The 13,538-nt window shown below is 45.8% G+C and overlaps 1 protein-coding gene across 3 annotated transcripts in view; it reads right to left on the minus strand.

The window, feature by feature from the left end:
- The window catches only part of Ttf2 (transcription termination factor 2), a 32,756-nt gene that overhangs the window by 7,829 nt on the left and 11,389 nt on the right, over positions 1–13,538 (minus strand). For all 3 annotated transcript variants that reach the window (XR_009058694.1, XM_057794228.1, XM_057794229.1), the window contains exons 9-18: positions 13,150–13,231; positions 11,440–11,559; positions 10,055–10,205; positions 7,773–7,878; positions 6,046–6,227; positions 5,266–5,419; positions 4,922–5,013; positions 4,127–4,209; positions 3,436–3,569; positions 2,436–2,606 (exon numbers count right to left, since the gene is read on the minus strand). Coding sequence is in view for 2 of the 3 variants with exons in the window: in XM_057794228.1 (XP_057650211.1) it covers positions 2,436–2,606; positions 3,436–3,569; positions 4,127–4,209; positions 4,922–5,013; positions 5,266–5,419; positions 6,046–6,227; positions 7,773–7,878; positions 10,055–10,205; positions 11,440–11,559; positions 13,150–13,231 (1,275 nt within the window). In the remaining variant the exon portion in view is untranslated. The remainder of the gene's footprint in view (positions 1–2,435; positions 2,607–3,435; positions 3,570–4,126; positions 4,210–4,921; positions 5,014–5,265; positions 5,420–6,045; positions 6,228–7,772; positions 7,879–10,054; positions 10,206–11,439; positions 11,560–13,149; positions 13,232–13,538) is intronic.

Here is a 13,538-nt window from a genome sequence, read left to right on the forward strand (position 1 = left end):
TGTCTCTTCTCTCCTGAATTAGAGGTATTTTCCTGGGTGGCTTCTGTGCTTCTGGCCTGGCTGTCCATCACTCGGCTGCGGACAGAAGCTATTTCTAAATGTAAGCAGGCTGCCCTCCTCTCCATGACTTCCCACTGAGGATAAAGTCCAAGGCCCCTCTGACCTGCCGGGTCCATCTTCTCTGACCTCTGCTCATTCTTCACTAAGCCCTCCTCAAAGGACATGTCAATCAAACTGCAATTCTTTACTCAATAGGCCATACCTGGTTCCTCTATTTCAGAATATCATTTTCCATGCCAGCCTAATGTCATTTTTTTGTATAAAATTTTTTTTTCTGATTTTAATTAAAATATAATTACATCACCTCCCCTCAACCTCTCCCACGCATTCCCCAATTCCCTCTCAAACTGATGGCCTCTTTTTATTTATTATTGTTATACACACACATAAATATACCAGTATAACCTATGTGGTCCATTTAGTAGATCTTGTGTATATGATTTTAGGGCTTGGTAGGTTTCAGGCATTAAGCTGGCCTGCCCTGTCATCTAGCAGGATGTACCCAGGCAGTACCTTGGTCCTAGTCTATATGCAGGCACAAAAGGTCTCTTTAAGAGACAAGCTTCATCTACTCCCGCTCTTTCTTTCTGCCATTTATTTCTCTAAGGAGGCAGCTTTCTTTCCCTCTCTGTCTCTCTCTTTTCTTTCTCTTCTCTCTCTCTGCATCTCTGTCTCCTGTTCTTTCTTCCCCCATTCTCTTCATCTCAGTAAACTTTACCCTCAAGCTCTGTCTGCATGGTGTATTTGTCTCCCACCTGGGGTTCTAATCCACCAAGGTCCCAGCTCATGCAGTACTCATGACAGGGCTGACTCACAACAGGACTGGATAACTAATTAGGGGTCACATCGCTGGGAGAGACTGCTCCATCTCTCAGCAGCTGTCCTTGGCTGCCTATAGTTCTGTGCTGTGACAGGACCCTGTGAGATCTCTCTCTGCCACATTAGTTTGTCTATTTGGTACTGTCATTGTTCAGGGCTTAACTGGGTATCGTGGGTGTCACCTTTTGAAAGCCTCCCTAACTTAAGTGTGGGTCAGGTGTCTACCACATGTTCCGCTTTTGTCTCTACTGTCCTGGTTCTGATCACACGTCACAGTCATTGCTTAGCCATCATCCTTTACCCCCAGTTCATCAGCTTCTCTGAGGAGCTGAACGCCACTCATCTGGCCCACTCTTGTGTTGCTGGCCTCTAGAACATGGCTGGAAGAGGGAAGGCTCTAGCTAAAAGACACAGAAGAAAGCACAAGAGCTCTGCTGCCTTTGAGCTGCTTCCTGCCCACACGAAGCCCAACACGACTAGAATCTACCAATGGGCTCGCGTTAAGAAGCTGAGTACAGGAAAGGCCATAGCAGCTAACTCTAATGATGCCAGAATATACAATCTGGTCACATTGAGAGCTCTTACTATTCTTCAGTTACTTATGGTAAATACCTAGGTCCATGTTCTAAAATTTTAGCTAAGGGAAAGCAAGATGCCTCAGCAGGTAAGAGTGCTTGCTGCCATGCCTGACAACTTGAGTTCAATCCCTGGGCCTCACCTGGTAAAAAAAAAATGAGATCTAGCTCCCACAGGCTATCCTCTGATTGCCACAACTGACAAGGAATGCACACAAAAATAACACACGCAAACAGACAAACAAAACACTTTAGATTTTAGTTAAGAGGCGCATTTCTCTTTTGGTATGATTCTGTTACATCAGTGACTTCCTTTCTAGTTCACATCTTTAGAAAAGCTTTGGTAAGAGCGGCTGAGGTTGGGAAAGGAGCTTAAGGTTGGAACAGAGAAAAGCAAGCCCTACTTTAGGGTACGTGGAGAAAGCAGCCCTACTTTAGGGTAGTGGGCTAATGAAGCACACTGTTAGCCAACAGAGAGGCAGGCCTCTGGTTGCAGCATAGCTTTGTCTTCCTATAATAAAGCCCTTTAGCCCTAAAAATCTTTTATGAACTAGAGCTGAATGACTAACGAAGTCGGCACTCTGAGAAAACAAGACTCCCTGAAGGAAGCCATCCGACAAGTCGGCACCACTGTCGCTGGCACGCTAGTCTCCAGGGCCATGTCTCTGCAGTTTGCCTTCCAAGCTTTCCCTGCACAAACTGCTCCTTCAGCCCCCGCTCCTAGCATAAAGTGGCAGCCAGTATTCTGTGACAGAGACTCTTCCTTGATGAGAGCTGTCCCAAATCACTCTCTGAAAGCCCACCGTGAAGGAAGGCCTTAGAGTTCTCTGACAAGTGCGGCCTGAAGCCCAGAGCAGGCTCTAGAAGCCGAGGCCTCACTTCGCTCTCACCTGCTCGTCCCATGTGCACAAGTGAGCTACTCCAACACAGGCAAGAAAGGTAAGTCCACCTTTCTGGAAAGCACAGAGGTGACGAACGTACCTTGGTGCTCCTTCGTGTGTTGTCAAAAAGCTCCACCTTGAAGGATGTGCCATTAAGACACACAGTGGCTGACGGCTCTGAGACCTCGACTTGGGACAGGGTCAGAGCGCTGAGCTGCTCTTCCAGGGACAGGCTGAGGCCTTCACTCTCCAGTTCTGTCGGGTCCAGGGCCTTGGAAGAACAGAGAGAGGGGTGGGAATGGGACAGAAGGTAGCAGCTTTCTTTCCAGCTGATTTCTAACACTCAAGAGCAATGTATCTTTTTTACCTCTGATACTATGGAAAAGGCCCTGCCTGAAGCATGACCCTGAAGGGTTTCACCAAGCTCAAGCCTGTCAGCCAGGTTACATAGTCATTCTGCTTTCACAGTTCCTGCAGCTGACAGTCAAAGGAGGAATGCCGTAGTGAGGATTCTAGATACGCCTCTGTCTAGAGTAAAGCTCCCTTTCGGTTTGTGCTTGAGCGTTCATAAGCCTCAGGACTGACCGACAGTCACCACATAGGCTTATGACATTCGGTGACACCAAAGCATTCACAAATGGATTCCTTAACACAACGTCACTCCCTGGTCTAAAACAGCATGTTCCTAAAGCAAACAAACAAAAAATGATAAAAAAAAAAAAAAATAAGTAAATCCGTTGCCATGAAAATCATGAGAATTAACAAACATTTATATAAAGTATAAGAAATGAGTCTCTTCTCCACCCATTAAAGTCCTGCAGATCAGCGTTTTCCTTCACTTGAGAGCCTGGGCCCCGGTTATGGTGGACTCCAGAGGTAACAGCAGACTGTAGCAGTGGTTCTCAACCGTCCTCAGACTGTGACCTCACGTTGTGGTGACCCCAATCATAAAATTATTTTCATTGCTACTTCATAACTGTAATTTTCTACTGTTATGAGCCATAATGTAAACGTCTGTATTTTCTGATGATCCAGGCAGCTCCTGTGAAAGGGTCATTTGACCCCTAAGTTGGAACCCATGGACCAGCGTGTTCCCTCACCGACTTCAGCAGAGAGAGGTGGCAGCAGCACTGGCGGAGTCGCAGAAGCTGGGACAGGACGTGCACGGTGCTGGGTCTCTGTGAGTCTGCTGGAGTGGAGCACGGGAGCACACTGGACTCAAACTCCTGCGCCACTTCCAAGAGAGAAGACAAGACCCCGGAAACAGGGCAGGATTTAAAATAGGGAAATCTGGGAAGAACTGGGAACTGAGTGAGGCTGGTTAGCCTGTTTTTGTTCTGAGATTCAATAATTTAGCTGTGATACTTTTTAAAGAAAAAGTTTTTGGGGTGCTATGTGTGCCATGGTATGCACGTGGAGGTTAGAAGACAACCCTAAGGACTCAGCTCCACCCTCCTTCCACTACATGGGCCCCAGGGATTGAACTTGGGTTGTCGGGCCTGGTGCCCAGCACCTTCATCAGCTGAGCCTTCTTAACAGCTTTGTGACATACGCTCATCGAGTCAGATGAAGTACTGGGGTTTTCTGTCGCCTTGCCTATATTTTAAATAATGCAGATTTAAAAAAGAGAAAGAAGTCCTTACATTTTGAGATCAGTGTACTTGCTTCCGGCTTAACGAGCTTTGCTAACATGTAGTCTCTCTAGTACCTGGGGCCCATAAGCTGTTTCTGCTATTTTAACGGCTAGTAGTCCCCTTTCAGTGGCTACATGTTTGAATGTCCCTGGCTTACCTCTACTGAATGGATTATCAGGGCTTCTTCCAGGGTGGCTGACTCTTCCTTCGTGTCTCTTTAGATAGGACTGCAGAGCTGACCTATCTCAGAACAAGAAAGGAAATACACATATTACGGTCACTAAAGCCAGACTGCTTACAGCGGCTGCTACTTAAATTGGAGCAGGGTCTGGGCAAGTTATAGGATGCACTGGTTAAATAATGCTCACTCAGCTCACAGCAAACAGGAGCCAGAGACAAAGCAATAATCAATTAGTATCATTATTTCCAAAACAAAACTTTTGAAATTGGTAGTAAGTATAAAGTATAAGAAGACAAAACCATTCTTGGAAACGGAAAGTACCACGCAGAAGGGAGCAAACGGAGACTCCGGGAATGACAAGAGTTCTGGAGAAAGTGCAGAGAACAAACAATACCAAAGATCACAAAGCTGTTTTTGATTTGAGATCCAGTGAGATGCTGGGTGGCAGGTTAAAGGTCAAAGAGAGTCATTATCCAAAACAGCCCCCAAAGAGCAGAGATTCTGCAGCTTGATTTCTATGTAAACAAACCAATTCAAAGTCGGGTCAAGAATCTGCCTACAATGTGTATGAGAGACAGAGAAAAATCAAGGAGAAGGGAGGGAGGAGAAAAGGCAATAAGAAAAAATGCAGTTTGGAGGCTTTCCGGAATATAAAGATGTAACATGTTAGGATCATACGTGAAACTGAAGGAAACCTAAGTCCAGACTTCTCCCCAAGCCAAGAAAGGGAAAACCAAAGCACCAGAGAAGGTGCTTCTTCACGGCACCCACCTGGACCTTGCAAGAAAGACGTCATAAACATCCTGTTCGTCCTCAGAAAGCTTTAAATGGTGCAGCTGAGATCTACGCTGGGGCAGCGGCACCTGGAATGGGAGGAGGAAGCTCTGTAAACCAACGGAATCTTCAGAGCAGACGCCTAGCACACTGGCCCTCTCATGCCAACCTCTGGACAGCAGCTCCCTTCTCTGGAAAGGACTGTGCCAACACAGCATCGGGGACTGCTCTAAGGAGGGTCTCCTTAGAAGGGACAGGCTCCTGACACAAGGCTGGTCTACCTGAGGTCCTGGTCACCCTCCTTCCCTGGCCTCACTGGGGATAGGCAGAAATCTGGTTACCAAAGGTTTACCGGTGGAGTCCAGCTGGTCTTTCGTTCTCCTCAGCAAAAGGCTCCTGGTTAAAATGCTTAACCGTTCTCCCCCTTTCATCGAACCATTGTCAACCTGACTCTTCCAAAGACTGAACTCATCAAACGGGGAACAGCGGAGAAACCTTTTGTAGAACCAGGAAGAGCAGGGAGAAGATGGAATTAGTGTTCAAAGTAAGACACAATGAAAACAAACCAGAACTGCTACCTCTGTCACCCCATCCCACCTGAAAATGAATTCCATAGCAATGTCTAAGGCCAAACAGACACATGCCAATCAGGAGAACGACATTGTAAAGATGTGCATTCAACATGAACACTGAAAACAGTCACCACAGGACATACACAGCTAGAATTTATTACTAAAGCATCAATGTTAGCAAAGAAATGCCAAAGCCTTTTATGGGCACTTTTGAAAAGATAAGCATTTTGAAATCGGCATTCTTTTCTGTTTGCAATCCTGCCCTTAGTCCAAGTATTTTAAAGCAAAGTAGCCTAAAACAGTCACTACTGAAGAACGGTAGCTCAAGCTGCTCTGTACTTTTACATAAATATAAAATACTGGTATCAGCCTGTGAATTGACAATACTTTCTCATGTGTATCCATTCTTTCCCTTTAAAGCTTGCTACCTGCTACACAAGACAACCTGGACACACACACACCAAGCTTCATCATTACACGTGAAATAACGATGAAGGGTTGCAGGCTAGGGATGGGGTTCACATTAATGACCCCCAAGAGGTCACTCACTTCAATAGTGAATACATATCCAACAGGTTGTTCTGAATGGGGGTTCCCGTGACAGCCCACCGGGCTTGAGCTTGTAGCTTACACACAGCGATGGATGCCTGGACTCGAGGGTTCTTCACGTTATGAGCTTCATCCAATATGATTCGAGCCCAGACTACCTGAAGCAAAGGTGCTGAGATGCCCTGGAAGAGACAAAGTAATAGCCAACACTAGTATGGGGACACGCATGTTCCTCAAGGAGATGAGGGGACACGACCAGTAAGTGCTGAGCACCCTTGCAGACCCTCTAATTTGCTTAGACCCTACCACTGAACTAAGTTCAGAAACCAAGGGCGAACTTCTCAAAAAGTTCAAATAAATGGCCACTTAAGAGTCTGTCTCTGAACTTAAAATCCCAAGGGTAAAATGCTTTGTAGTCTGAGTTTTCATTTATTCTTTCAACCCAGATTCAGCAGTATTAGCAATGTTTGGCCAGGAACACACTAGGTAGAAGGCTGAAAATTCACTCGCTCATTAAAATATATCCACGAAATTGACTACAAGCCTATTTTCAGTTGTAAGATGCTAATCCAAAAATATAAAGGCAGGCTCACACCCTCAGGGGACTCAAACTCCAGCAACAGGGAGAGATGCAGGCAGAGCATGAAGAATACAGAAGTCACTCACTACCGGGTGGAGCAAGTCTGCTGCACCAGGACTTCCTCTCCTCCCCATCCCCCCCAGCTGAACAGCCACAACCGAGTGAGCACCAGGAGCCAGGGAGACTCATCCAAACGATGAACAGAACAGTGCAAAAAGGCTTCCAGAAAGGCTTCCTGAAAGCGCTTAGGGAAGATGCACCCGAGGAAAGGGGGGTGGGTAAGCAGTATATCCAGAGAGAACCAGCCGGTGGCAGGTGTGATGGTGTGCAGAGTGTGCAGTGCCATGGGGAGGGAGCAGGTGAGGAGAGATGAAGGCCAGAGAGAGGGCAAGACTGGAAGGTACCTGACATTATGTAATGGAATTTGGGGTTTATCTCAAGTGCCATGGAAAGGCACTGAGGTTGGTTGTGAGCTGGGGAAATATTCTATAAATCGCCCAAAATAGAGAAATCCTCACAAAATTATACAATAAAGCCTGCACATCAGCCACGAGTCCCTGAATCTGCCTGCGAACTAAGAACTTTTCCAGGTCATCCTTCAGTCTCCGCCCTGTAGCCCTATTATTTGCAAGGCCCTTTCTGGAGGCAGAGAAAAGGCAGGCAATACAGGGTAACACACATTCACTAAACTAAACTAAAATACAAGAGAGTATACCCCCACAGAGCTGAAAACAGCGAATGAGACTCTTCTGCATCCATGTGTGATTATCACTACCACAACTACAGGGCATGTTCCTTTAGTCCTAAAAACAGCTGAACTCTGTGCCAAGTACTAATTTATCACTGGGTGCTTGGCCAGGTTAAGAAAGAGCAGTGGGAAGAAAGACTCGTGTCCATAGGTGGAATATCTGGAAGATTCTTCTCCTTGCAGGAAAATACCTTTGCTATCTCTCCCATTAGACTATGTGTGCCTCCACCTCCACTTCCCTGGCATCCTAAGCCTCACTTCCTGGGTATCCCCAAGCCTCACCTCGCTGGCATCCTAAGCCTCTCCTCCCTGGCATCCCCAAGCCTCACCTCGCTGGCATCCTAAGCCTCACTTCCCTGGCATCCCAAGTCTCTCCTCCCTTGCATCCCCAAGCCTCACCTCCACACTGAGGTTTGAACCTGGAACCTCTCCCTCTTGCTTCGTTGTGGGAATCTCCTTGGCCAGAAGGCTGTAAGTAGTAATAACGATGTCGTATGTAGAGAGCCTGCATGGATACAATACAAAGCAAACAGTAAACATTCCTCCTGGAGCCTGCCACAGGTAGAGTTGACTTCTTTATAAAAAGGCCCAGGGAACTGGGGAGAAAGAATAGCTCAGTGGTAGGGTGCTTGCCTAGTATGCTCAAGGCTCTGGGTTCAACTCCCAGTACTGCAGAAACAAAACATAGGGCAGGAAGAAACGAAAGCAGAACTGACACTGAGTAATTATGTCCTTGGTACACACATGCACTCTTCCTGTCCCTCTATGTGTATGAACATATGAACTATGAGGCAGGTTTTTCTACCAAAGTTCTCTACCTCTTACCAATGTGACCATTTTTACTATAGTATGTTCACTGTAGCCAGAGCGCTTCCCATCCAGTGAGTTAGAAAAGAAAATCTCTAGCTGCAGTCACAGTAAGTCTGCAGTGACCTGGTCAGAACACAGTAGGGCAGGGCTGGAAACTGATATCTAATGATCTGAGGCGGGCGATGCCAACGGTCCCTTCTCACTACCACTTTACAACAGGTCTGTGAAAACCCATCAACTCGGCCTGGGTTTCCGAGCTTCACTTAGTAAGCGTTCAGCTCACCTCCTACAGACAAAGGCTCCTAGGAAAGGCAGGAATCGTATTTGAATAGATTTAATATCATGTACCTCAGAGACAGCAATAAACTCTTTAGGTGTAAAATGATACACCTAATTCCAAATGGCAGTACCGTCTATGAACCCTCAGCATAAAATATGAGTGACTGATGTCTCTGAGGACAAGCCCGTTGTGCTCAAAGTGCAAATCAAGTGAGCTCCAATTGTTTCTAAGGCTTCAGAGCAGAAGCGGGCGACAGCAAAGGCTGCATCCTGCCAGGAGTGCACTGACCATGACAACAGGTGTGTTGTCAGATTAAGGTCAGACTCTCAAGACGGCTCAGGTTAGGAGTACTTGCTGCTATCCAGCACACTGCGTGGTTCGAAACTACCAGTAACTCCAGTCTCAGGGACTCTGATGCCCTCTTCTGGTCTCTACAGGTACCTGCATGCATGTGGTGCACATACATAACACTCATAAACATTAAATAAACACATCTTTAAAAATGAAAAAAATAAACAAACCTTTAAAATTAAAAAAATATTTAAAAATAAAAGTCACCAATCTGGTAATTGACCCCTGGATGACAACTGTACAGTCTTGGGGGACACAAGATATCCAGTAGCAAAGGCTGGAGAGCGCCCACATGGGAGGAGGAACAGCAATGCTCTCATCCTTGGTTAAACAGCAAGTATTTGCCTCAGATTTTCACATCCCAGTTAAAAACAGAAAACAGTTCCTTTCAATTAACAGGCAGGAGCCGGGCGGTGGTGGCGCACGCCTTTAATCCCAGCACTTGGGAGGCAGAGGCAGGCGGATCTCTGTGAGTTCGAGACCAGCCTGGTCTACAGAGCTAGTTCCAGGACAGGCTCCAAAACCACCGAGAAACCCTGTCTCGAAAAAACCAAAATAAATAAATAAATAAATAAAAATTAACAGGCAGGTCTAGATGTCGTTCAGTGGTAGGTGCTTACCCAGAATGCTCCAAGTATTCAATTCCCCCACCCCACCTCTGCATTGGAAAGAAATTGAAACCAACACCTCCAGAACCAAAGATACAAATTAACATCTAGGGTGATCTTTTCTCCTGCCCAATCATCCCCTTTCAAGAATTTTAACTTAAGTCTAACAATTCTGCACCTAAAACTCTTAAGTCTAAACTTTTGGAATTGTTTATGTATGAAAATGCAGCATAAACACTCACATACCCACACGGCCTATAGTAGGTGAATGACAGATGCTACCGAGACAGCACGGAAGACCAGGTGCTTCCTTTCACACTCAGGGAAATGGAAAATGAGTTCTAGAATTAGACCTCAGTTCTCCATTCCCCAGGGTTTAGCAGGGGATGTGGCTGCCACCTGGAGGCAGCTCAGGCACTACAAGCCACTCACACCGGCAGCTTTGGCCAGGGAGTGAGTGACCAGCAGGCAGCAAAGTAAAACCACTGAACCGAATCTGAGTGCACGCTGTCTGACGAGGAGACTGAAATTTTCCACACACATCATTAGCCCTGACAAAGAGGAACGGGCAAGCAGAAAGGCAAAAGGACTCTTAGATGGGTTGCAGATGCGTCCAAGCACTCCCGACTTACACTTTGGCTTGCCGACTTCTGTTTGGCCCATGGTAGAGACAGATTCTGAGTTTGTTGCTGTGCACACGTTTCTCTACTTCATTCTTCCAGTGATGGATCAGGGAAGCGGGGCAGACAATTAGTGTTCCATTGGAGGTAAAAACAGAGGAGTCTTGAGGGGGGGAGAGCAATAACTAGTTATATTTATTGAACAGCCTTGAGCAGTAACTTCTTCTTGACTGGCTTTATCCCTTCAATCAATATTTTTAACTACTGTTTTATTTCTGCACAAAGCAAACGGAATAGGAAATGGAAGCAAATTTAAACCAAAGCACTTATTTATTTTCTCCTATAAAAATGTAGATTCTGAGTGTAAAGACAGGGAGGAAAGTGGGCAGTGTGTGGCTGTCTAAAAAGTAATGCTCTTTCACAGTGGCCAGAAGTGGAAGCTGGCCTTTTCCTAAGGCCTCCTGAGATGATTAACTACAGGGAATTATTGGTGTTTTTCCCATGAAAATCTTAATTTAATGGACTTCCACATTAAAATATAAATACAAGGTCAGGCGGTTATGGCACACACCTTTAATCCCAGAACTCGGGAGGCAGAGGCAGGTAGATCTCTGTGAGTTAGAGTCCAGTCTGGTCTACAAAGTAAGTTCCAGAACAGCCAAAGAGCTGTTACACAGAGAAACCCTGTCTCAAAAAAAAAAAAAAAAAGCCACAAAAAATAAATTAATTAAAAAATACACATATATATACGCACACACAAAAAACTACGTGTAAAATAGAGCCCATATGTAAATAGAAAAAGCCTTTTCCAAGTCAAGTCAATGCTATTTGGAATCATCTAGTGACACACACTGTTCCTCATCTCCACATGTGCTGTGTGCTGCACAGCAAGGGTGGAGGCCCAGCTGCAACAGTGTTTACCATGGGCCCTGAGAGCAGAACGCATCCTTCTACCCACACAGCAAAGCAGGACCTGTATTTGTGTTCACAGTAATTTACAGCATTAACAGATAATATATAGCATCTTCATGAAGATATGTTCTATTCAATGATATATATTCATTCAATTGTTGAACATACTGAGCATTTTGAATATTCACCCTTTAAAAAGCACATTAATTTGGATCTACCTGAGAGTTTATTCCCACCATCAACAGAAGACAATAATTACTGTTTTTGAACTAACTCTTTTACCTCCAGAAAACTTTTTCTAAGTTTAAATAAATGGTGGGGGGGAGTCATTAGCTGGCATATTCAGCATTAAAAAAACACACACACACAGGAAAGTAGCCAATGTGGTTTTCTAACAGATTAATTAGATGTTTCTTTCGTGGCTTGAAAATCTCCCTCTGTTGGTTCAAATAGGGTTGGAAATGGCAGAAGGGGCTTCTATCTACCATTCTTGGAAAGCCACGCCACAGTCATGCTTTTGTCCTCTGCCTTGCTTTTCTCCTGATTCTTCTTGGTTAGGATGAGTGCAATCATTGTCAGGGTTTTTCCTAAGCCCATATCATCCGCTGGAAAATAAGACACAGAGAGTCAACACAACTTCAGAAGACTCCTCTGGCAGAAACTGACCCACTCCTTATCCCTACCCGCTCCCTGCCCCAGTGGGGTCTTTGCTTTTGCAAAGATGATCTGCTATTTTATATGGAGAGCTAGGTCAGACACTCAGAACGCAATAGTTAGATCTTGCTCTACCCCAGTTTCTCTGTTACAGTGGCATTTTTCTAACAGTGGATTGAGTGACTCTTAGTTCCATGTCGTTTGGTCTTTCTGTTACTTCCAAAAGCAGCAATGTCGAGCTAACATACCCTATCACCTACTCTACTGATGCTGCTACGGCTCCAACAGTCCGCCATGCACTTCTTTTATCTACCAAAGGCCAGAACTGAACACATTATATACATGCGTGTGCGTGTGCATATATACATGCATTGTGTGTGTGCGTGTGTGCACATGAGCGCATCACATACCAAGACACATGTGTGGAATGAGTTTTCTCATTCCACTTTTTACATGAATTCCAAAAATGAAGCTCAGGTCAGCAGACTTTTACACGTGTTGGCTGCTGAGCCAACTCACTAGCCCTGACACTGTCTGTGTCATGCGCTGTCCCTGTACCAGTCACTGAGTTTACCTCACTTATTCTTCATACCTCATGTGACACACAGGCTCACTCAGGTTGCTAGGTTCATTCAAAATAATCATTGTGCTCAAGCAGAAGTAAAATATGAGCACATGGGCTAGGATTCAAGGTCTGCTTCTGCCACAGCCCAGGAGTCAGTGCGGGCAGCCTGTCTACCGACCTGAGAGGCCTGCTCCCAACGTTAGGTTAGGCTGCCCTTAGCCTTTGGAGGGAACATGTAAGGAAGACTCTCACATTTCAGAATGAAGGAGGGACTCGCTCTGCCCATACCATTTGTATATGATGTGGTTCTGTGCCAAACACTGCCTTTCCTTCCGAAGGATGGAACCTTGGTGTCTACTGGGATGAAACAGCCTATCTAATGAGCTCCTGGAAAACTCCCGTGGGCACTGAGGTTCCAGAATGCTTTGATGGCTGGAGACATTCTCCAACCCACTACCTGGATGTAAGTGTGACCCAAAGACTGCTCCCAGGATTTTGTCCCGTGAGCCTTCTGCGGATTTGTGGAAGTTACCGTCGTGGGATGGACTAGATGTTACGGGTTCTACTACAGATCTCCGAACCCTGGTCACACAGACCTGACAGTAGGTGGCCTTAGCTTCCTTCAACACTCACAGCAAAGTCATGACCAGTTTGATATTGTGGCAATGGTCTGTGTTCCTGGAACGCAGGCCCCCAGTCTCATGTTCCACAGCTTCTAGAGACTGTGGAGCCAGCAAGGAATAAACCCTCTGCTTGTCAGAGGCAGCTAACGGTGGCTGCCAATACTTCCTCTGGTATCTGGTAGGCTTTGTATTTTTAACCAAGTTCTTAACGTTTCTACACTTTAGCTTCCCATCTGAAAACAGTGGACACACCTTCCTCACAGTGTTGTGACATTCAATGAAACAATGCAGCCAGGCTAACCTAGTGCTGAAGAATCCCGCAACTGTTGGCTCTCATCAGAACACAAACTTACCCAGAATCCCTCCTTGTGGCTTCTGACTTTCCCGCCACAGTAACCATGCCAATGCCTGCTTCTGGTGGAGAAGCAAAGGGACCTGACAAAAACAAGTCAAACGTCAGACTGAATTCCTACGAAGGCTATGGCGGACCCTGGCTTCAATCCACTCTTCCTTCATACAGGGGAGCCCCCTGTAGTCTAGCTGTTGCTACAAGCCACTGTTTCTCCCATCTGCTACACTGATGCCTTGGCTACGGCTAATGATTGGCACCTCTAGTAGGAGGGACGCTCCTGTCCATGTCTCCACACCCACTAAAAGCCCATGTTTGTCTTCTCAATTAGAAGTCAGGTTTTTTTTTTTTTTTTTTTTTTTTTTTTTTTTGCAACCAAACCTCTGATGGCCA

The sequence above is a fragment of the Chionomys nivalis genome, chromosome 18 (assembly GCF_950005125.1).
Source record: "Chionomys nivalis chromosome 18, mChiNiv1.1, whole genome shotgun sequence".
In the NCBI taxonomy this organism is placed as follows: domain Eukaryota; kingdom Metazoa; phylum Chordata; class Mammalia; order Rodentia; family Cricetidae; genus Chionomys; species Chionomys nivalis.